Source organism: Sinohyriopsis cumingii, chromosome 11 (genome assembly GCF_028554795.1).
Source record: "Sinohyriopsis cumingii isolate HCF-2022 chromosome 11, ASM2855479v2, whole genome shotgun sequence".
NCBI classification, from domain to species: Eukaryota; Metazoa; Mollusca; class Bivalvia; order Unionida; family Unionidae; genus Sinohyriopsis; species Sinohyriopsis cumingii.
Window position 1 is genome coordinate 67,133,641 of NC_142971.1, and position 26,048 is coordinate 67,159,688.

The following is a 26,048-nucleotide window of genomic DNA, read 5'->3' on the forward strand; positions in this document are numbered from 1 at the left end:
TTGTCCGTACCTAGCTATTTGCTGCGCGCTGCTATTGACCTTCTCGAGGTGAAGCCGGTTGATTAACCCTTTGGATAGAATTTAACAAATGGGGGGCAATCAGAGCACAAGAAGTGTGACTGTAACGGAATTAGATGGAGTTGTTAAGGTAATTGTATGTATGTACCAGCTAAGAAATTGTCGAAAACTTTAGCCTACCGTTCTTCATCGAAATAGCTGTTTCCACCAACCCCTCCCCCTCCATCCGACACAGTAGACTGTGTTGCAGGGTAAAATGCCGTTCTAAACAGATTCGGACGGGTACACATTCATGTCTATCTGGCATCACAAATACCTGTTAGAGCCCCAAAAGGCCCATCAGGAGATTTACAAAATTATATCATGAATTTCAACACACATATGAGTAGGGTATAAAACCAGACGACTTGATAATTCCGAGTATAATAAGATACGTGCACAATAAACATGGAACATAATTGTTTTCTGTCTAGGATCTATTGTAGACCAGCCAGCTGTTTTCTGCCTTGTTCTTTATCTTCTCACATGACTGGTAACAGCGAACACTGTATAAATAATAAAGACTACATTTTGAAGGGTACATTTTGTTTTGAATATGGATTATTGGGCTGCTTGCTATCATTTAATGCATTTCAACTGACTGAATATGGTGTCCAGATTGTAAGTATTATCCAAATTCTATTCATCCATGAAATCCTAAAGAACACTCACTTTTTAGTATTTATCCCTGTCAGAACAGAACTACTGTGTATTGTGTGGCTGTTGATATCATATTTTAATCATGTTTCATATATGCTGCTGGTGTTCCTCACAGAGTCTTTACCTTATTGGTCCTGATATTCTATTAGATCATTCCATAATATATTACAAGCAGTTGATTCACTATCTGCCAGTGTTTATGTGCATTCATTTTTCTCAATATCCACTAAAAATGAATCTGTTAAATATCATGTCATCTACTTCAAACATCAGTCTTAAGATTACTCCAGACAATTACTCAATCACTCAAGTGACAAATATTCATGGCTCATTGTGGGTGTATAATTGAGATAACTCCAGACATGCCTCATTGTCGGTTAGTCCTACAGTGTAAGACATAGCACATGTTGGTTTTGTTTTAGTGCTGTGTCTTACTATCCAATTAAACAGCTGCATTACTTGCTGCTCAGCATTAAGAGGTTAGTGTTAGGACTGGTCGGCCTGGTGTCAGGATAATGTGACTGGGTGGGACATCATGGTACATGTCTGTGGCATGATGCCGCAGAGCTAGACATCATTATAAACTGTCACACTGCAGACATCGAAGCAATATGACTGCAGTATTGTATAAAGCTATGTTAAAAATCCAAATCACACACACACTCACAATCCAAATAACAGCCTTGTATAGTGTGTTCCGATGTCATTGACATCAGAATGACTAGTCAAAGTTTCAGGAATATCTCACACATTTGGCAGCATATATCGACACACTTCCAATAATTTATGTGTAATTAATATACTTACTGTGCTGTCTTTGTCCTGGCAGAATGAAAATGTGACACAAGCAAATGGAGGCATTTTCATGTTAGTATATTTTTATTCATTTCGTTAAAGAATAATATTTCAACTTAACCCGATTTTGGCTTTCCTGGCTTTCATCACTTTCCAGTCAGCTGAAATGTAGGCCAACAAAACTTGAAAACAGGTCCATTTCTTTTGTGAGAATTTGAATTTATTAGAGAAAAGACATCAGAGTAAGTAAAGTCTGACTAAAGCATTATGACTTTACTTTGTAGAAAATTTGACTTTCATTACGATGTTAGTCGACATCCAAACACATTGCACAGCACTGTTACTTAGGCAGTAAGACCCTGATGCCCAAAATGTAAATAACAGCATCATGGTCTTACATGTAGGACTACATTGTGAGTGTGTAATTAAGATAACTCACCAACTCACTCACTTCACTATTATATTTTTTTTTTATCTGCCTTGGCCTGACTGATTATGTGCAGTCTTTGAAGCTGGTTTTGTCTTTGCACAGATATGGTGATGTTATTGGTCAGTGGTAATGGAGTGTACTACTGGTAGTATGTGTTATATACAATTCAGTTATTTCCATTACCAGCTCAGATGGTTAAACATTATTATTTAAGTTATTCAAATTCCTAATGTTCAATTTAAAAATGGACATACCACTTGAAACATTCATTGCTTAATTACCTAGTACCAGGCTAGCTCCATGTTGGCCAGGGTGTGAGTATCAGAGACTAGTGTCACTAAATGGATGACTTCTTATCCTTGGGTGAAAATGCTGGATTGGATGTTAAATTCATCATGTTGCTAAATTTGGGCTCAAGTCTACTTAGTGACCAGTTGTTGAAATGTGGCCAGGAAAGAGGGTGGTGTACAATGGATAGTTCCAGCATCGTATGAAAAGCTCTGCCCACTAGTTAACAAGCTATTGTAAAAATGGCAGATCCAGAAGCATCAGCAATAGATTTCAGCATAAAATATTTTGGACAATATTTCTGAAACAATCCTACCTGATTGCAAGATTCATTCAAATTGTGTATTATAGAAAGGCTTGAACTACAACGCATAAGGATATATTCATGAACTTAATTTTTGATGGCGAAAATCAGGTCAGAGCTGAAATAGTTGTGAAGAAGGACGTACATGCTGACAAACTTCAAAATAAAATTTTGCCTGAAGAGGACAAATTAAAAAAATCTTTCAGTTCTTGCAAAGTTAGGCATACTTATTAAATTATTAGAATTTCTAGTAGGGCTTCAATATTTTTTTTTTAAATTTAAAATAAAGCTTTTGTTATGTGTTTGCACCCATTAAATATATATCGTATATGTATAATTGTCATGTAAGAATAAATTAAGTATTTTTGTATCTACATTTAATAATTTCATTATGTTTAGGAAAACAAATATTAAAGTTACAATAAATACATAAATACTTTATACAAAGTTGCGTAAGATATTGAAGGGAATGTTTTACGTTCTTTATGAGGCATCAACATGTATCTTTAGTTGGATGGATAAAATATTTCATTGGGATATCATTGATAAACCAATAAATTTAAATTAAATCAGATTCATGTAAAATGCTCATTTATCATAATCACTTAAAAATAAAAAGGAAATAATAATGGCATATTGATGTAAGCTACTACAGGCATTTTAATGGGATATAACTGCATCATATTAAACCTTGGTTTGGTAATTAATATGACTTGTTTTATTTTGTTTCATTTATATCCAAACATTATGCAGGTGTTTCAAAATCTGTAATTTGTAAGAAATTAGTTTTGTTTCAAGTCACGGACAAAACTTGATATTATTAGACAGCTTATTTGTAGTCCCAAGCCAAATAATATCAAAATAGAAATTTTATTAGTTTCACCTCTTCATAAGTTTAAAATATATTTCAAGAAACCTTACATACTAAAAATTGTATTCAAAATAGTTAAATTTAAATTTTTTAAAATAATTTATGTAAAAATTAAACTTTGCAATTATAGATATGTTTAGGATTGGGGCCATTCCAGAATTTAAAGTATAGGGTGGTGTGTTTGTCAGCTCGAAACTAGTTACAAGTAAATAGTCAGTTTAGAATATTTAATCATCACTAGTAATGCAGGATTTTGATATTCCAGATTTAATTAAAAGAAAAAGGAAAACAAGGTAATAAAAATAAAAGAATAAAAAACAAGTATACAAATAGTCTCTTTATTGCATGAGTCAAATAAGATATACAATTCAATCATAAGCATACAATTAGCATAAAATTGTATTCAACATCTTCACAAGTGTAACAAATACTATGATTATTTAAAAGCAGTTTTGTGTATTTGTATATGAAATATGATTATGCCTAATGCGTCACTTCTGATGCATATATTTTTCCCATGTTGGTGCTTGGTTTAGGAAAATTTAATGAAAATTCCCTCTTGAATCTGTTCATAATAATGACAGTCTGCATCACATGTGCCCCAGGCACAACAGCGAACCATTTTTTAAAATAATCTTTCAAATTTCTCAGCAGTGTAATGAGAGAGTAATCAAGCGTGGTCTTGTGTTTGTGAGCAAATACAGGGATAGTAATGTGTAACTATGCAGTGAAATCTATACATATTTTTGATTGGTCAATATGCTCAGTTTGATTGACAGTTCAGAATTATCCATTACTAGAGCACTGTTGCTGTTTGTTATTTGTTTTTTTAGTTGTAATAGTAGTAGTGGTTGTTGTTGCAGTTCTTATTTTCCAGAAAATGTGATGAGCTAGATTTCATGAAAAAATTGCATCTTACCCATATGTTGCTCTTATATTTACAAAGTAAATCCTGTATAAGGGAAAAAAATATAGTGTAGGCTTGTAAACCTTAGTTTATCCATGTAAGAAAAGGTGATTTTTTTTTATATATCTTACTGGATATGATTTATTTAACTTTAAGGACTAATGGTGTTTGAAAATCAAGAATACTATGTACTTCTATTATCTTTCATTGATATTAATATTTTTTTTATGATGATAAAGTATTGTTTTGAAAACTTGATGCTGCTGTATGCTTACCCTGATGCTATCAAATATATTCTGTTGAGATCATTGGCTATTGATTTAATGTGCGTATAATCCTTCCATAATTAATTGATTTCAGCTAATTATTTGTAAAACTAATTTTTTCTTTCTTTCAGGAAACTATACCACATATTTTCAACCAGTTATGGTCAACAGTTTTTTAAAAGTTAATTGACAACAAGCTAACTTTACGTCTTTAAGAATAAGTAAATTAATGGGCATTTCTGGTAAAGTCAGATGGTGACGTTTTATTTGATTAGGTCCCCAATAAGTCTTGTAGGATGATAACAGAAGTTAGTTGTTTCTTTTTTCTTTTTTTAGACAAGGTTTCACATATTTTGTTTTGACGGTGTCTTGAGCTGACGTAGCAAAATAAATCATGCAGTGTGAGATTGATATTATGTCTGTAGTACAGACTCCCAGGGTTGGAGGTGGCAAACATTTAATTATAGGACTTTTAATTAGTCCAGGGGTGGAGGTGGCAAACATTTAATTATAGGACTTTTAATTAGTCATTGGGTGGAGGTGGCAAACATTTAATTATAGACTTTTAATTAGCCCAGGAGGTTGCTTAATAAATCTCTGTTGCTTTGAGTTTTCTGACTGTAGAGAAGGGGTGGGCAAATTATGGGCCAGATCCAGCTCCTGACATGATTTTATCCTTTAATTTACATCATAGGTAAGGCTTTAAAAGTCATTTATCCTTCCCATATCCTGGAGGTAGTTGCCCATGCCTGCTCTAGACATAGCAGTTAGGAAAACAAAATGACCACACAAGCTTAGTCTGCAACACTTCTACTGACTGTCCAGCAAAGAAACAAAATGTAAACTTGACAGTCACCTCAGAATCAAGCTTGGACAGCAACATCTTTATTAATTTCCTGGCAAAGAATCAATTTGTTATCTAGATCGAGTGACCTTTGTTTTTTTTTAATTAGTTAAGGTCGGTTTTTGTGTGCAGTTTAATGGAAAAACTTATCTAAGATAAGTTGATGTGTTTATATTTTATAACATTTATATATTTATGTATGTATATGTACAATATTCAAAATCATGATTTTTTTCACAAACCTTTGGGATCACCATACTGAACTGTTCACTGATTCTATCTAAATTTCACTGTTCCCGCTAAAATGAAACAAGGTGCCTACATTTTAAATTCAGCATTTATTTATTTATTAGCATTGACTCAAAACAATAACAATTGTTTTTCACCAACAAGACTAATGCAAAGTTGAAATTTCATGTTCATGTTTCTTCAGCGTCCTCTTGTTCAAAGATGCCACAATTAGCTCTGCTATGAGAAACCAACATTCTGTTTTGATTTCTTGAATTCCTCTGCCATTATGTGTAGGGAGCTTTCACTGTGTGATTCCAGGAATGATTTATGAGTTTTTAAGTCCATCTGTGCAGTCTTTTGTGTTCATTAGGCCAGCATTTCTGGTACTTTCTTAGACTTTTCTCTTCATCATTTGTGATCACTCACTCACTATATCTCTCACTCTTTCTGTCTCTTACATCTGGTTTCTTCCATTTCGTGGAAGCTGTGCACCTTGCAAATACTTCCACATATTTACAGTTTACAGTTGTCAAAGCACAATGTATTGAATGTTTATTAAAGACATATCATTCAGTATAATTTTGAATTATCTGCCAGTCTTTTCCAATTGGACAATACTAGCCTATATCTTATGTTATCATCAGTAGTGAGATCAATGCTTGGGAGCAGTTCACCAGGCTAGTGTCACATGCATGAAGACTGTTTTGACAATAATCATACTAATGTACTGGATAAGCAGTGTAATACCTGTCCATTTGCACTGCAAGCATTTATGGTACCTTATCAATTGCACGGATGTTGGTAGGTACATATACTCACTTCACACAACAAACAGACAAATTAGCCATTAAAAGGAATGCAGACTCACTGCCATGTTTTAACTGTTATGATAGATGCTGAATGGTAATTTTCGCTGCCACAAATGGATTAGTGACTGCAGGGTTTTACTGATCCACTCCCAAAATCACTAACTGCAGGATAGCAAATTAGCAATAATTATCTGGCACAGGTATCACAAAGCCTGATCGCTCATCTGGATAATCTTTTCTCCTTAAACACTTCACTCTTATGCCAGTGAAATGCTTACCAAAGTGATAATGTGGTGGTCAGTCTGTACCAATCATGCGAGTTGGTTTCATTCATTTTAGCATCTGTAATCTCAGATTTATTTTGTTCTGTTTTCAGGTTACAGAGTCAGTGTCCAAGCGTCTAATGGGTGAATCAGATGCCCAAGGAACAAGAAGAGGTATTCACCTTAAACAGTGTTAATACCAGAAATGAAAAAGTGGGGTCATTTACAAAAAATACTCTTACCTGTTTCTCACTCATGTCATGATTTATTATTTTTTGCAATATATATTGTATTTTCCAGCAGTTCATGCTTGAACAGATCGTGTGTGGTCTTAGACCACAACACAGTTTTCCGTTGTTTCCATGTCTGCTAAAACAACTGTGTCCAGTATTCAGGACTTATTTCTTGTTGACAAGGAAACTTGCAAACCATGCTATAGTCTGATTCATGCAATGATTCAAAATATATAATGCTGGAAAAGTGAATATTTGTTGCAGAAATTAATAAATCCACAACCCTAGTACCTGTGGTCCATATCAGCCACCCCTGTCATGAGTAATCTGTACTGGTATTTGAATTCCTCATGCTCTAGTAACCATTCCCCTCTAGAAATTTATTTTGGTTATTTGAGTTTTCAGTTTTTGCCCCTTTGGAAATAAATGCAGCATTGTTTTCACTGATTATTTGTGTGTTTTCAATTAATAATCCACTATGATGTCCAGGATATTCAAAATCAATTGGACATTTCAGTCAGCCAATACAGTTTATCATCTTATGGTTCTTTGACAATGAGTGCACTCGATTCAGTCTAAAGTCAACTGTAACAATCTTTTATCTTTTTTCTTTGGCTTTTTTATATGCTCTCCAGGCAGCACAGAGTGATGTTTTGTGTGCCAAAGAAACATAATAATATTATTACAAAAACAAACATGAAATTAGAAAAACATTAAAAAATAAAAAACATGCTGAGAATATTTCAGTTATCAAGGGAAAAGACAATTTAAAAGCAGATGCACTTTCACGTATATAGAAATATATTGTTTCATGTATAATTTGTGTCATTTATGAGATTTAATCTTATGTTTTTTTACCACATATGTATTTGATGAGTTGCTTAACTCTTTTGCTTTATGAGGGGAAGTGTTATGTATATTTAATTTACTTGTTTGTCTGTTAGTTTTAAAAAAAATTTGAATTTCATTACATGTTATTGTAATGTAACATTGCGTGCTGGACTTGACCTTGTCCAAAATTGAGTTAATTTCTGCTTGACCTGATTGATTTTGTTTTATTTCGTTTATTTAAACAACTAAAAGTAGCTTCATTATACTCTATGTGTATGAGCTTATTAACCAAATTATTATTCAGGTAAACAAGAAGTGATAAATGTGTTGATCAGGGTCAGGGTTTTGGAGATTACCATGTGAATTTTATAGGTTATTGTGTTGTAAGTAAACAAGGCTCATTAGACCATTCTAGAAGGTTATTTTCCATTAGGTAGTGGTTGATTTTTGAAAATGCTAATGTGACTTGAGGTCAAGCAGAAAACTATATTATTTTGTGACCGTGAAGATTTTACCAGTTGTGCTTTAACATACAGCACTTTAAGTTATATTATGTTGTGTCCAGTTTGGGCTGAATTTTATTTTCTTCAAATTATTGAATTCAAGTGATTATTTTTTCTGGAAATGCAAAAGTGCTCTGAAAAAATTATTGGATAAAGAAATTCACTAGAGTTTGTACTGAATTAAAACTTGGAATGATATTTCTGTGATTTAACAAGAGACTGCTGACACATCTGCACTTTGCTGACCAAAACAGACATGTCATTGCCTTAAGTTTTGGATCTCTTTGGGACTTGAACTAAGTTTCATTCAGGACTTTTTATTACTAGGACTTGTGCCTTTAATTCTTGGATTATAATTTGGATTTAATTTGCAATGCCATAAGTTCTTTTTTCTCATTTTTCACTTTGTATTCTGGGGAACTAAATTTTTTTACAAAGTTTTCTAAGCTTGTTGTCACTCTTTTCTGTTACTTTTTTTAAGAGCATAGACTCATAGCAGGGTACAGTACTATTTGCCACTAATTGTTGGAACAAATTGTGTGTTGTTTTTCTCAGGACTTGTGATTTTTATGCACTGTATGTATCAATGGACTGTGGTTTGAAATACGATTATTATTATTATTATTATTATTATTATTATTATTATTATTATAAGACCTCATATAGTTTTAGCATCAGTTTATCAGTGTAAAACAAAAAACAGTTATTCCTTCTTTGATAATGTTGCTTAACACATGCTAGAATTTGACAAGTTTAGGATGTTGACACATCAAAAAGTTTATTTCAAGAATCTATCACTGTTGGAATACCAGTTTAGTATCAGATTTTGTTCCAAATGGCTGCTCTGACTTTTTTAATTGTGTCCTCTGTTAGTTGTGTGAAATGTGGTAAACAAATTTCTTTATTTTTAGTGAGAGACACATTTCAGTATTAGGACAGAAATGCAGAGCTGTTTTTAGGATTTTGCAGTGCAGTTATGGGGCCATATTTCTCCCCAGACAGAGCTGTTTTTTTACAGTGCAATTCTGGGGCTATATTTCTCCCCCGACAGAGAATTCTGTATATAGAAGGGTGTAGATTATTATGTGAAAACTATGAGTTCAGGACCAGAAATATGAGGTCCTGAAGGTGAGGACTCAACACAGAGAAAAGTATCACATCCAGATTGTTTTTGTGCTCTGCATCATGTGCATCAGAATGGGTTACCTCTCTTTGTTAGAACAGTGCCACAATGCTGTAATTTGGTAGTAAAATGAAGTCTGGAGGAAACAGTATTTTTTTTTTAGTAGGTATTACTGTGTCATGCCTGATGATTTAGTAGTTCTTACAGCTGATGTGTCATTCCTGATTATTGTGTTGCACTTATCAATTACTATTGGGGCCATGAGTGGCCGAATGGTCTAAAGCGCTCTCCATTATGAATCACCTCCAACTCATCTCTGTCTACACTGGTTTGAGTCTCGGATTCAGCCAATGTAGGTATGTAAGAAAGCTTGCCAGTAGCTTCTCATGTGTGAGTGGTTCTTTCCGGGGTAATTCTGGTTTCTTCCTCCACCATTAATACTGGCCACCATGTATAGCCTATTGTGTGCTGAAAAATGGCATTAAACCCAACAACAACAACAACAATCATTTACTGTTGCTCTCAATGGGTGTTATTGCCTGTGATTTAGTATTTCTCTCAGTGGGTGTTAGTGCATGTGATTTAGTATTTCTCTCAGTGGGTGTTAGTGCATGTGATTCAGTATTTTTCTCAGTGGGTGTTAGTGCATGTGATTTAGTATTTCTTTCATTAATAAATATGGAAGAATATTGTCCTCAAAACCGATGTCAAACATTTTTTGATTGATAATTATCAGATCTTTGCCAATTTATTCATTTTTTTCTTCTAAGCTAAGTGCAGCTCCGGTGGCCCTATGGTTAGAGCGTCCACCTCAGATGCGGGAGGTCATGGGTTAGATCCTCAGCTGAGTCATACCAAAGACTTTAAAAAATGGTACTAACAGCTGCCTCGCTTGGCGCTCAGCATTAAGAGGTTAGTGTTAGGACTGGTTGGCCTGGTGTCAGGATAATGTGACTGGGTGGGACATCGTGCTACATGTCTGTGGCATGATGTCCCAGTGCTGGACATCACTATAAACTGCCACACTGTATCATCATAGCAATATGACTGAAAAATTGTTAAAGCTGTGTTAAAAATCCAAATCACACACACACACACTTCTAAGCTAAGCATAAACACATGAAATAGACTACTAAGGCACAGGAAATTTGTGTACCTTAATAATGGTAAAAAAAGAACTACATGCTAAATTAAGAGTGATTGAGAGTATAAAATGGTATATGTTATAGTTGTTTTAGAATAAGTCACAATACACACTTTGAATTGTAATAGATAGTTATGTATTCATTATTTCAAGGGATGTTGAGGGAAATCAGGTAAAAATGTACTTCAATTACTAGTTCTTTGAAATTCAGCCAGTCTAGTAAACTGCCTCACTAAGAAGGCCATGTGATAATGGATGAAATGACAATCCTAATCCCTTAGAATTAGACAGAAAATCTAAGGTATGCAACAGTATAGCTCTTACTGTCTGTTGGTCTGTAGTTTTCAATTGCAATAGTAAGAAAGATGGAATATGTATATTTCATATAGGAGAGAATGGAATTCTCATTAGCACTTATTTGATAACATCACTAGGTCTGATATTGTTTGTAAATGAAATCCCTGTTTACAGGTCCTAGTCCACGGTTGCAACCAAGCACAGAGGCTAGCTCAGCAGAACTTGAAGCTTACTACCAACGATTAAAACAGATTGAGGAGAAGGTATGATGGCTGTAAAATAGACCTTGAGTGGAATAGTGACTGAAATGTTTATACATGAGATTCACTAGACAAAATGTGCAGGCTTTCTGCAATGTAAATTTCTTTAATAAGAATGTTGAACAGGTTTTTGCCAGGCCCATTTTTTTTAATAACCAATTTTCTATGTCATCTTTTGTACCCTGGTCCAGTATTTTCATTGTACTGGATTTTCAAAAATTGCAACATCATTCATCCATTGTTTGTATAACCATTATTTGAATAGAGCGGTGGCAGACAGTAATGAGAAGACTGTTCACCTATAATCCTACTAGCACTATCCATTCTGATAATTATTGAGGTTTCTTTATCAACATTTCAGACTGATATTTTACTCCAATATTTTTTTAAATATTTATTGTCCTTCATGAAATTTGACTGTATAGAAGATTGGCAATAATCAATTATCGGTGAATGGTGCCACTGTCTTTGCATTGTACTGGTCATTCTTTGACCACCTATTTCTGCTACTGTCACCATCATTTCAAATTGCACTGTAATGGCCATTTTTTTGACCACCTGCTGTCACCATTGTTTCAAATTGCATTGTAATGACCATTCTTTGACCACCTGCTGTCACCATCATTTCAAATTGCATTATAATGACCATTCTTTGACCACCTGCTGTCACCATCATTTCAAATTCATTGTAATGGCCATTCTTTGACCACCTGCTGTCACCATCATTTCAAATTGCACTGTAATGGCCATTCTTTGACCACCTGCTGTCACCATCATTACAAATTCATTGTAATGGCCATTCTTTGACCACCTGCTGTCACCATCATTTCAAATTGCTTGCGGCTCTCCTACATAGTGTGTAATTATTCAAATGGATGCATAGTGGATGTGTCTTTTATTGGAAAGTCACAAGTTAAAATAAATGGTACTTGACCTAACACCAATTTTGAGACAGGTCGTAAAATATATGGACTGTAAAAATATCTCATTAAATTTAAACATGGTGAATATTCTATAATAATTGCAATGCCAGTAGCTGGTAAAGGAAAGTAACATTTCCATGTGTCAGAATGTTAACACGTGATCAAAATGAATTGCGCTCATTTCTGTATAAAATGTAAGGAGAACTACTTTTCTAAGAATACCCACTTCTATAAATAGAGTCACATGTACAGCATAAGATAAACACTGCCAGTGAAGGCAGACATGAAGTAAGCAGTAAAGGAAAAGATCATTCTTACAAATTTTTTAAAAAATAATAAATTTGGTTTTCATTGGTTGAAGGACTGGTGTTATGATGATCTTATTATGATAAAGCAGGACAATCCCAAGTGCTATGAATAGCTATGTAGCAGAAAACCCCTAACATGTATTACTATGCTCAATTATGATTTCTGTTTTTTAATGATGCAAACAAAATAACATAACAAATATTTGAAATTTCAATTATAAGAGTTTAACGTTGTTTTTTCTGAGTTTATCGTGGTATAAAGTGTCAGTTGCTGACTCACACAGCTCACATAATGCCCTTCAGGCATTATTTGCTGTGTGAGTTGGCACCTGACAGTTTATACTACCATAAACTCAGAAAAAACAACATTGAACTCTTAAATAGTCTCCTATGGCAGCTTGCTTAAATATTTAGTCTCTTTAGAAAGTCAATAAAATACCTGACTTGTTTACTTCTTTTGCTCCAACCATTCACACTTTCTCCAGGACTTGTATTTTCAGTTTATCATATTCTGTTTATTTTTCCAGAGTGAGACGCTAAAAAGAGTTAGTCTAGAGGAGTTTTCCAGAGCTGTACAGGAAGTGGAGCAAAAGTTTCTGTATGTAGAACCAGTTTAGGTCTTAGCTGTAATTTGGGTGATGGAAACAAACATAATTAACTGTGCATGTGGGTTTCTTTCTAGTGTTTTAAAGGTTTGATTTAGGAACACCTGCTGTGGAACATCCTTGTACAAATAAGGTGCAGACCCATGTAACTTTTATGGGAGTTCACCTTAGTAGAAAATCCTTGTACAAAAAAGGTGGTGCAGTCTCATGGGTTTTTTGTAGAGCCCATCATAGTGGAAAATCCTTGTACAAATATGGTGCCATCAAATGGGTCTGTTATGGAGCCCATCCTAGTGGAAAGTCCTTGTACAAACAAGGTGTAGACCCATGAGTCTTTTTGTGGAGCTTACTATAGTGGAAAAGCCAGAAATAGTTGTCACTTTTCTGACTGTGATTTTGTCATATGCATTGTCTGTGTTGTTAAGCACTGGTCTACATTTTTGCAGTGGAATATGGATTTGATATGTTTAGTCCTTCCCTTTATGCTGTTTTATCAGTATCAGGTATTGGTTAATATATATATAAATTCTCATCAATTTTGGCATGGAACCATCATATGGTGATATAGTCATTATAGTGTAATATATTTACAGCTATTTAAAAATATATCATTGTTGTTTTCAGTATATTTAAAATACCCAGAATTCATTAGTTTTCTTGGTTTATAATTTTGCAGTTTTGTGAAAAGTTACATTTTTGTTGGTTCTCAAATTCATGGGTTGGAAAAGATGTACAGAAATATCATTATTCATTGTTTTGGGTTTTTTAAAAATTGATGGTGTGTACCAACCATGGAATGTAAAAGGATGAAGAATTCACCATATATTTATTATACAGTAGTCCCCCTCTTATAAGGCCTCCCCTACTGTAGCAGGGAAATGGCCTTATAATGAGGGTGGCCTTTCTAAAGGGGGATGACAAATGTGAATAGTAAATACATATGAAGAAAGTCACAAGTGCATTTAATTTTAAAACATTTCATATTTTCATTAAAATATCACATGCATGTTGTGAAATAAATGAAAAACAAACATGTTTTCAAAAGAATGTTATGAATAACCATTGATAAAGTTTTAAAACTGTCTTTATAATTATGTTACAGATCACATCATCTATATAAAAAAACCAGTTTCGTCACAATTAAAAATATCCATGCTGTCATATCCCTGCATATATCGTTTAGTCTTTTGTTCCAATCTTCGACAACTTCTTTATTAACATCAGCTGATTCTCCACTTAATATTGTGTCGCACTTGAAATCTGTGCAACCATCCGTTACTTGCAGGAAAGTCATCATATCCCAATTCAACTGACAAAATTGTTGCTTTTTCTTGTCATTCAAACCAGGATACAAACATCTCCTGGCTCAAACAATCTTCCTTTCTCTGTCCATTTAACATTCCCACTTCTGCAGAATTGTTTCCTTATCTTTCATGATATTGTTTTTCTGAGTCTTTCTGACATTAATTTTCTGCAAAGGATCCTCGACCCCCCTCCCCCCCCCCCCCCCCCGAACCTCTCGGTCAGTTGATTTACTCTCTCTTCTGAACTGATCATTTTTCTTTTCCTTGATGACATGTTGATCTTTTTGTAGTAAGTTATTCATATTGCCAACTGCAATACTGATAAAACAATTTTTTATGCATCTAAACAAATTGCCGTGTGTTTTTAAAGGAAGTGATCTTGTCATGTGATTTGTTAGTCACAGTCTGGTACCTTATTGTTTTTATACATTTCTTTACACTAAGTGAGTGAAGCCAAAACGGCTTTGATATGTACCATTTAACATCACACAGATTTGACGTCGCGGCTGTTAGGATTTGTAATTTTGACAATTATTGTCAGTAGTATTAGCCACTAATTATCAAAGCGAACATCTTACTAAGGGAAGCCATAAAGACTATCAAACCATTTTCCTGCTGACTTGTGTATTGTACATCGATGCTGCCACTTCTCAGCTGTTACTACTGTTCAATAATTGTAATCTTAACAATTATCAAAGTGACTAAACCGGACATCTTATGATAACACATCATTAAGGCTAATTGGATTACATGTACTTACAAAGTGTATAGATTACAATTTGAGTCTTGCTCGGCTTTATGGAATAAATGTGGCTTCTCATGAGGCATAAATGATATAATATTAACTTAGTGGTACATGGACTTTAGTCAACACTTCTTTCAGTAACGAAAACCTGACATCGGGAAACAAATCAGATTACTTAACACACGTTATGAATAAAATACTGGTTCTGGATACATATCAAAATAAAATGTGGCCTCTAGTGAGGTGTAATTTGTATATTATTGCACTAATATGCTGGTGGCATTAGCCGGGTGGCCTTTCGTGAGGGGTACTTTTGAACACAAACTCGTCGGTGCCAATGGATTCTGGCCGTAAGGAGTGGGTGGCCACTGGTCAGGGGGGCCATTCAAGATGGGGACTACTGTACTGCATTCCAATTATGAAATGGATCATATTTGATCATTCTTCAATTTAAGACAAATATTTAGTGCTTATAGTTTGCAACAATAATTAAACATTTCTGCTGTGTGTTTTAAATTGCTTCATTCCTAATAGTAGATATTAAGGTACTTAATCAGTTCCAGTTTAGACATTGTTCTGCTTGAATTTAAAGTAGAAAATATTTCTTACTTAGTACTGATATCAAGCCAGATGATATGAAAATGTAATTTTTTAAAGAACATTTCTCCTTTTTTCAGCAAACAAACCGGTTCCCCAGTTGCACAAGATTTGCAACAAGAGGTATTTGATTGTTACCAGGCCAACCCCAAGCAAACTCTTCATTGCTCGGAAGTCGTCAAAAAGTTCTCTGCTTGTGTAGAAACAGCTAGACAGGTGAGGTTTAGAATGTATTACAGTACTTAATTTAACTAGTAATATTGCTTGAGATTTTGTGAAGCTCACCAATTGAGACTTGAAATGATCATTTAGGGGACGGCGTTCTGCTACTCAGAATTACAGGGAGTTTCAAATAACGTTATGGTCAAACATCAATAAGATCATTTCTTTGCATGATACCAGCAATCTGTCATTGTTATTATATTAAACCTTGAATGAGAAACCTAGACAACTCAGAAACAAACATCATCATCAGTTTTAGAATCAGTTTTATCAACTTTAAACCAAGTATGTAATTAGAGTCAGATTTTATGATAGTTAGAAAAGAAGAGATATAATTCTTTTGACAATATCACATTTAATCATCAAATATGGTGTAAGCCTATGGTCTTTCTGCCAAACAGACCAAGAAACCCCTCATGTGACTGTACCCTATGACATAAAGATGATAATCGCTATTCGTCTAGAGGGGACATCTTTCGATGTTGTTGTTGTTGTTGTGGGGTTTAACGCCATTTTTCAGCACACGATAGGCTATACATGGCGGCCAGTATTAATGGTGGAGGAAGAACCCGAGAAAACCCCGGAAAGAACCACCGACCCACGAGAAGCTACTGGCAAGCTTTCTCACATACCCACATTGGCTGAATCCTAGACTCGAACCGCCGCAGACAGAGGTGAGATGGCAGTGATCCGTAACGAAGAGCGCTTTAGACCACTCGGCCACTCGGGGCCCCCCGACATCTTTCGAAGATTTTGTTATTTCAGTAGAGCCTTGACAGAAAGGAGCAGCGAGAGAAATGGATATTTAAGTGTTGGGCAAAATGTTGAACTATGGCTGTTCCCCCCCCTCCCCATTATGTCATTATGTTTTGTTGTCTCCCCCACCCCCGTATTTTGACATGGGTGATGAGCCCCTCCCCCTCCCTTAGATAAAATCCTGACAGCATCTCTGCAGGGAAGATAACTTGACCAGGTTATTTGATTTCATTGGTCTAGAGTTATCAGATTTTTATGCATTTTTAGATTTTGTTTGTTAAAATACTTAACAGATTGCACATTTCCAGATACTGCTAAATATAGCTTGAATAATCTGTAATAGAATAATAGACAATTTTTGGTTAGAAAAAATTTAAATTTGCAAACTAAAAATGTTAAAGTTTTGGTTGCATGTGATACAGGTTTAAAAAAGCTTCTCAGTATCCTGTGCTCGCCCCTGAAACTGACACAAGCTGCTAACCTATAAAACCATGAATACTGACTGATGATGACTTTTCAGATAAATGTCAAAAAAACATAATTGACGATATTCATAGTTTAAAAACAGTTACTATGGTCAAAATTGATGAACTCTTGCAGCTGTGGAAAAAATGATGAACTGGTGTTGCACTTGATTAGTTGGTTGGTTTGGTTTGGTTTGGTCTTTTTTGGGTTTAATGCCATTCTTTTAGCACATAATAGGTTATTCATGGTGGCCAGTATATATGGAGGAGGAAGAACCATGAAAGACCACAAACCCACATCAATCAATCTCAAACTCTCACTGACACAGGTGAGATGTGTGAGTGATCTGTAAAGGTGCGCACCTTATACCACTCAAGCACATGAGGCATTGGTGTGTTGTTATAGGTCTTGCCTGAGGTCATTTAGAAACTAGACCTCAGTTTGATGACTATGGGGTTTACATCATTTTCATCTCAGTTTGATGACTATGGGGTTTACATCATTTTCATCTCAGGAGAATCTGTATATGGTAGCCAGTTTTACTGTTGAAGAAAACCCCTAAGTACTTTTCAGGCACCAAAGATCACCTGGGTTGAACCACTGACCTTCCACAGGTACTGGCAACATTCTCATACATGAGTGGAATTTTAATCTGTCCAATGAGAGGCAAGCAATCACAAGACATGCACTGACAAAGCATTTAAAACAATACTAGATTTAGCTTTGATTTCAGATTAAAAGCTGCATGACAGGACACAGAAGATTTAGAAAAACATAGCGACCACTGAAATAAGCAAACATATATGGTCATTAGGAATGCCAGAAATCCCTATCATAAAATCTGTATTCATTGACATTAACTTAGTAGGTATTAAGGGACTAAACCATGGCATCTCCTGATAATAAGCCTCCAAGAAAATTTGTGATTTCACAGTATCAGACAAACAAAAATAAGAACAAAATGTGATTGATTAAAAAGAATGAATGCAACAAATAAAATAGCAGTGGATTATATCATCTATAAGAGTTCAGTAGTTTACATCCAGTCAGATGTCATTACATATGTACCTAGCCTAGCTTCTACCACCCACTAACCAGAAAATATGTAAAATAATATGCTTCAGGCAATTTTATTTGATTAAAATACATCAGATAGTCGATCATAATTTGTTTAAATTGCTTGTCATAGGTTGGTTGAAATTGAAAGTGCCTTCCCTTGGGAACAGTATATGTTTTACTGGAACAACCCATGCCAGAAATCTGCTGCATTAATTTTTTCCTCATAGTCATATCATCAGAATGATTCATTGCTTATGTTTTCCTCATAGTCATATCATCAGAATGATTCATTGCTTATGTTTTCCTCATAGTCATATCATCAGAATGATTCATTGCTTATGTTTTCCTCATAGTCATATCATCAGAATGATTCATTGCTTATGTTTTCCTCATAGTCATATCATCAGAATGATTCATTGCTTATGTTTTCCTCAGTCATATCATCAGAATGATTCATTGCCTATGTTTTCCTCATAGTCATATCATCAGAATGATTCATTGCTTATGTTTTCCTCATAGTCATATCATCAGAATGATTTATTGCCTATGTTTTCCTCATAGTCATATCATCAGAATGATACATTGCTTGTGTTTTCCTCATAGTCATATCATCAGAATGATTTATTGCCTATGTTTTCCTCATAGTCATATCATCAGAATGATTCATTGCTTATGTTTTCCTCATAGTCATATCATCAGAATGATTTATTGCCTGTTTTCCTCATAGTCATATCATCAGAATGATTCATTGCTTATGTTTTGCTCATAGTCATATCATCAGAATGATTTATTGCCTATGTTTTCCTCATAGTCATATCATCAGAATGATTCATTGCTTATGTTTTCCTCATAGTCATATCATCAGAATGATTCATTGCCTATGTTTTCCTCATAGTTGTATCATCAGAATGATTCATTGCCTATGTTTTCCTTATAGTCATATCATCAGAATGATTCATTGCTTATGTTTTCCTCATAGTCATATCATCAGAATGATTCATTGCCTATGTTTTCCTTATAGTCATATCATCAGAATGATTTATTGCCTATGTTTTCCTCATAGTCATATCATCAGAATGATTCATTGCCTATGTTTTCCTCATAGTCATATCATCAGAATGATTCATTGCTTATGTTTTCCTCATAGTCATATCATCAGAATGATTTATTGCCTATGTTTTCCTCATAGTCATATCATCAGAATGATTCATTGCTTATGTTTTCCTCATAGTCATATCATCAGAATGATTTATTGCCTATGTTTTCCTCATAGTCATATCATCAGAATGATTCATTGCTTATGTTTTCCTCATAGTCATATCATCAGAATGATTCATTGCTTATGTTTTCCTCATAGTCATATCATCAGAATGATTCATTGCCTATGTTTTCCTCATAGTCATATCATCAGAATGATTCATTGCCTATGTTTTCCTTATAGTCATATCATCAGAATGATTCATTGCCTATGTTTTCCTCATAGTCATATCATCAGAATGATTCATTGCCTATGTTTTCCTTATAGTCATATCATCAGAATGATTCATTGCTTATGTTTTCCTCATAGTCATATCATCAGAATGATTCATTGCCTATGTTTTCCTCATAGTCATATCATCAGAATGATTTATTGCCTATGTTTTCCTCATAGTCATATCATCAGAATGATTCATTGCCTATGTTTTCCTCATAGTCATATCATCAGAATGATTCATTGCCTATGTTTTCCTTATAGTCATATCATCAGAATGATTTATTGCCTATGTTTTCCTCATAGTCATATCATCAGAATGATTCATTGCTTAATTAAGAGGAGAATATTAACATTTAATTCTTGCTGCTACAAATACTCATACATTCCGCCATATTGGCCATACTAAAAACTGAGGTAGAATGTATGAGGTACAGGAACACTACCTAATTTAATTATAATGATCAACTTCATTATTTTGACTTTCTTACAAAGATAAAGTTAATCAGAAGTTTTTTATGACAACCGTCTCAAATGTTTTTCAGATATAAACAAAGAAGTAAATACATACAAACAAAATAACATATTTTGCAATTATGTAGAATATCAAAGAGAATAATTTTCATATTTAAATGATTTATTAAATATTCTAATTTTTTCCCCTGAAAAAGCCTTTTTTTTTCTTCCTGGAAAATTCTTGGTCTCATCTTTTTATTTTAGTAAGTATTTGTAGCTTGTGCGCTACCTTCATGATGAATAGTTGCATATGAGGAATTAACCTTGGCTATGCCCTTCCTGACATCGTTAGTATAATAATGTGCTGATGAAACAATCTTTCAATAATATCTATCCCTGCTTACTTACAGAACTGTCTGTTAAGGTGGTATTCATCATTTATGTTATATACTTTCGTAATAACTTTAGCAGGCAAGCATTTCTTTAGCAAAACTTAATTCACTCACAAAATTTGCTAAAGTGTAATGCTGTCTCTATTTTGCTATATACTTTGTTCTGCCATGAAATGTTCAGATTTACTGTATTTTAGGTTCTTCTTTGAAACTGTTTGTTCAGTATTACACTGAAATTGTCTAATTTGAGGTATGACGGGTTCTCCCTCAAAATTCTCTGATCTGCAGTAAACTGGGTTCTCCCTTGAAATTGTTTATTGTATAATGGGTTCTCCCTTGAGATTGTTTATTGTATACTGGGTGATCATTCAGATTATCTGATTTGTGGCATAATGTATTTGTATTATGAAGTTTACATATATAGAACATAATTGGGCCAATTGCAGGTAAATTTACTCATAAATGATACAGTTACACCTGTATTGTAGGGTGCCTCAGTTATTTTTATTTGCAAGCTTTTGTGTGTGATATAGGGAACCTGTCTATAATGCTTTATAGCTTCATCTCTGGTCAGATAAGTGAGTAAACAAGGTTACTTGGACCTGAGTTTAGGACATAGACCAGGAATTTGCATGGGGAAAACTTATGTGGTAATTGTAATGTTTTTTACTAAAATTTAAGTAAAAGGCCTGACCTAGTTTACAATCTTCTGGAAGTAAACTTTTTACCCTCATTTTAGTCCTGTTATTGTATTATAAGTTTTTATATTGAGGTTGTCTACATCAGAATTAAACCCCAGCTGAGTCATATCAAAGACTTTAAAAATGGTACTAACAGCTGCCTTGTTAGACATTCAGCACTGAGGTTAGTGTTAGGACTGGTTAGCCTGGTGTCAGGATAATGTGATTGGGTGGGACATCATGCTACATGTCTGTGGCATGATGCCCCAGAGCTAGACATCACTATAAACTGCTACACTGCAGACATTGTAACGGTATGGCGGAAAGACTGAACAATTTTTAAAGCTACTTTAAAAATCCAAATCACATACATCAGAATTATTCATTCTTATCATGTGTAGTCAAATCAATCTTTTGGTTGTGTTTAGTTAAAATTAGAGAGGATTCATTTAATTATACTTTGGAATTGACCATTGGAATTAATTCAGAACACTATACTTTTGAGCTTGCGATAGTACTTTTAGGAATATTTGGGATTTAATTCATGATATTCTTGAGTTCTTTTTAATTTTCATTTTGTATTCTTTGGATATATATTATTTATGGAATTTTAATAAACTTGTTGCATTTTGTTTTTATCTGTAACTTAGTTGAAGACAGTAGAGTAGTAAAACTGGTTTCTCCCTTGAAATTGATTTATTTTTTACTGTATTTACCCTTGAAATTGTTAGATTGGCAGCATACTGGGTTCTTCTTTGAAATGAATTGATTGTATAGGTGACGCTCTACAGTTTCATATTTTGCATAGGGTTAGATTTTTAATGAAAAAGAATTTTGCAGGTTTTCCTGACTGGTTATCCTGGTCATTGAAAAATGGCCCAGTATATGTTAGTTCTTGTTAAAAGAACATTTAATTCCCATTATTTGGCGTATGATTGATCGGTGTAATTTGGGTTAAAGAGTATACAACTTTGCCTTACTTTGCATCTATCAAAAAATGCTTGCTCTGCTTCGTTATTTTTACTTCATGGATTTCAAAAGTAGATTGTGAAAAAGGATCTGATAACATTATTTGCTTTTTAATTATTTTGTAATTCATTCATTGCACTTTTAGAAGCTGGTATTGCCTACTCTGGCAAAGTTTCTTGTCCATGTTTTAATAACCGCAAAAGATAGTGTACTTTTGACTAATTCAGGATGATTATTCAAGCACATGAGAGCAGCCATTTTGGTTATCTTTGCGCTTCGATTGTGTGCAGTTTTCACAAGTACAGTATGTAAAGAGATTTCAGCCGCAGTATATGAGGACAGCATAGAGTTATGCCAACATTCTGTCCATTGTGTATGTTGCAAATGCAAACAACTTCAAACTTAACTTAACACCTGTCACACCTCAGAAGTACATAAGATCTGTAGTGTCACCATAAAGACCACATAGGTATGATTATTTTGTGATTAAATTTTGGTTTTATGGCTGAAACATATAGTCCCTTGAATAATTCTCATGTCTTTATTTTCCGTAGAACAGTACTCATTTGTAGCATAGTCCCACACAAGACCAGCCACCTACCCCCATGAAAAGTGAACTGTTTTAAAAATGCAATTGCCAGAATTGTTCCTTAGATGTCACTAATAAATTTTACAGGTTGAATAGGGATGGAACAAATAAGGTTCACACAGATCAAAGGTCAGAGGGTACATTTGTTTACTAGTATATGTAAGAAAGCAAATCTGCTTTTTCATCATTTCATTACAAATGAATGAAATAAATCATTTTGCTATATTCTCTATTACTTAATGCAACAGTTCAATTTATGTTGACTTCACTCCTGTGTTTTGAGACTTCACATTTCCCAGTTATTAAGTTCATTGCACACACAATGCTGACACAAGGTAAATTGTGTATGCAAGAGCAAAATAAGCATAATTAGCTTATTTTCATTCATAATTTCAATGTTTTGTTGAGAAAATGATGCATAATGATGTGAAAATAAGACAAAATTTGCACACATTTTCATATTTGTTTCAAAGTGGCACTTTACAGTGTCATATTTTGCATAGGGTTAGATGGTTAAAGAATAATACTTTTACAGGTTGTCCTTACTAGCTATTTTAGCTATTTAAAAAAACACCTGAGGTGAGCAACCACTATTCCCATAATTCTTGGAAATAGCGTGGGCTCAGAGTTTTCATGACTGTTGGCCAATGTGTACTATGTATTCAGTATTGTGACCACCCATTGGTGAATGGTGGCTGGTATTGTGGCCATTGACCAGTCACCTAAACCCAGTGGTGACTCAGATCTGAGGGAGAAATACAGAACTACAAGCTAGAATGAAGCATATTCTCTTGGCATAGCAGAAACTGTTCATCATTGTAAAAGGACTTCAGGTACTTGGAAAATGTTTGGGGTGGGATGGAGTGGCAATCACTCTCCATGATAAGGCATAATCCACCTGACATAGGTAAAACAAATTTCATGCTAAGGATGGTGCTGCCCCTCACTCAGGTAGGCAGTGGTGAGGGCACAATTGGTCCCAGGTATAAGACTATAACCCTTAACGAGTGCTTCTTCCATCTTCATAGAAGTCACACTTTGTGTCATGGAAGGTGCTGCTCTTCCCTCTTACATTAGGGGGAGCACATGTGATGTCAACATCAATCTTAGAAACTGTTTCCTACTCTAGATAGGCAACAGATTTTCCCTCAGAGAATGTGCTATCCCTCCTTTGATTCAGGGGATGCACTTGATATCGGTATGACAAGGTACATAATTGTCAACATCAATCTTAGAAACTGTTTCCTACTCTAGATAGGCTACAGATTTTCCCTCAGAGAATGTGCTATCCCTCCTTTGATTCAGGGGATGCACTTGATATCGGTATGACAAGGTACATACTTAGATCCCAAGATTCAGAGTGATAGGAGGGAGAAAACGCTTCCTTTGCTCCCTTTATAATTATACCTTTTTTCTTCCAACAAGGTCCCAGATGCTTTTTGACCATAAACAATAAATTGGACATCAATCCGTTTGTGTTTATTTTGTGCATGAAATACATTTGGTGTGTTTGTCCCATGGGGCCTTTTTTGCCCATACTTTCCTACACTTTATGACTTCAGAAATAAAATTTCTATAAAAGAAGATATATTGTGTTAGCCAAGTTGTTATCTTTTTTTACTTACCAGTGAGTGAAAACCTCACAGTAGCATTTTTAACTGTGATGTAAACAGAGGTAAACGAGCATTGCTAGTGAATTTAAACTTGCCACTATTAATGAATGGAGGAACATGTAATCTCCACTAACATGCCAGGAGGTAAAACAGCTGTTTATAATGCACATAGCATTAAATAGCAGTAATGAAATTGAAAACATGTACCCTCATACTAAACGTAAACACTAAAAGTGATATGGATAATATTCAAGTGAATTCAATTCTGGTGACCCTCATGGAGGGCAGGGAGGTATTCATGAATAAAAGCATTGAAAGTCATCATTCTGGACTTTCAGAAGAGTTTTAGATAAGCAACGCAATATTCACAAATTAAGAGTAATATGCATAGAAGTTTCTGAACAGACCAGTGACAAAATGTGGTGCAAAGAAGAAGAATTAAGCCGTATTGTGCATGTTCCCATGACATGGAGTCAGACTGGGTCTATGCACATGTTCTAAGAGCTTTCTATAATAGGAGGACAGTGAATGTGGCAAAGATGAAGGGCTTTTCCGGGGCTGAATTAGGTCAAATGTTGGGTTGGGGTTTCCAAAATTTCAAAAGAGCCCTGCTTTTCCACAAAGACCACATAAACAGAAGTCTTTGTGCCTATTTACTCAAAATACATAATATACATGTGCAAGAATAAAATGGTTAAATTTCAAGTGAGAAGTGACTAAATTGTGTGTGTGCATTTTTTTATTTTTGTTAGCCCTGGGGGTGGGGGTGTTCAGAAATCCCAGATGGCACCACCCCATCCCCATCTGGTCCCATTTTTCATTGCAGAAGGGTTAAGCTAAATAATAGTGACAGCTAATGTATTACTGATTTTAAAAGACTTTGCTTTATTACAAGTTTTACCATATAGAAAAGAAGAGCTCTGGTCCACAGCTTATAGGATTGTATATCTGTGTTGTCATTCAATATTTAACTGTTCATTCCATTCCAGAATGCCCTAAAGATGAGAGGTTGACAAGAGAAATAGTCACTAGGGAGTTCTGTTGATCCTGATTTATGGAGTATTGTGTGACAACAGCTGGTATTTCTCCATGTCTGTATGTTAAATGTGTCAGCTTTGAACTCATGAACTTGTCACATCAGTGATACAAATACTGTACATAACATTTTACATTAATAAATTGGAAGACAGCATGTTTTGTGACCATATATTTTGTGTATTGTCTTTTATAATTAGTATTTAAGAGTTAACGTTTTTGAACGTGTTTGTTTTATACAAACATCATTTTTCTGATTTCTCATTAAAATTGTAAAGAAGCTTGTAGAACAGTGTTTTTCTTGCTCTGGATAAATTGGACTCATAAAGCTCATTTATTAGTTCAATGCACAAGCTTATCATCATTTTCTATTTGATTTCAACTGTATTTCCTATAAAGCTTTATCTTACAAGGCCTCAGATCAGTTCTATGAGGAGTTTGTTTGCCATATATTCCTTTGAAATTAAATCCTTTGGTCGACTCAGAAGAGGCATGCTAATGTGAACACGCCTGCATTTGATGTTTTTGTTTCATCTCAACTTGCTCTAAAGGTTATCTTCACAAGATCTTGGATGCTCAGATGCTCAGATTCAGCCAATGTGGGTATGTGAGAAAGCTTGCCAGTAGCTTCTCGTGGGTCATTGGTTCTTTCCAGGGTTTTCCCAGGTTCTTCCTCCACCATTAATACTGGCCACCATGTATAGCCTATCGTGTGCTGAAAAATGGCGTTAAACCCCACAACA

The 26,048-nt window shown here is 34.5% G+C and overlaps 1 protein-coding gene across 1 annotated transcript; it reads left to right on the forward strand.

The window, feature by feature from the left end:
• On the forward strand, window positions 1–25,477 carry LOC149788617 (MICOS complex subunit mic25a-like). The gene is made up of 6 exons (XM_089974699.1): window positions 1–148; window positions 6,839–6,899; window positions 11,031–11,119; window positions 12,875–12,945; window positions 15,679–15,814; window positions 25,260–25,477. Exons 1-6 carry the CDS (start codon window positions 89–91, stop codon window positions 25,281–25,283), a joined length of 441 nt encoding a protein of 146 aa, XP_089830825.1. The 5' UTR covers window positions 1–88; the 3' UTR covers window positions 25,284–25,477.
• Window positions 25,478–26,048: the final 571 nt, after the last annotated feature.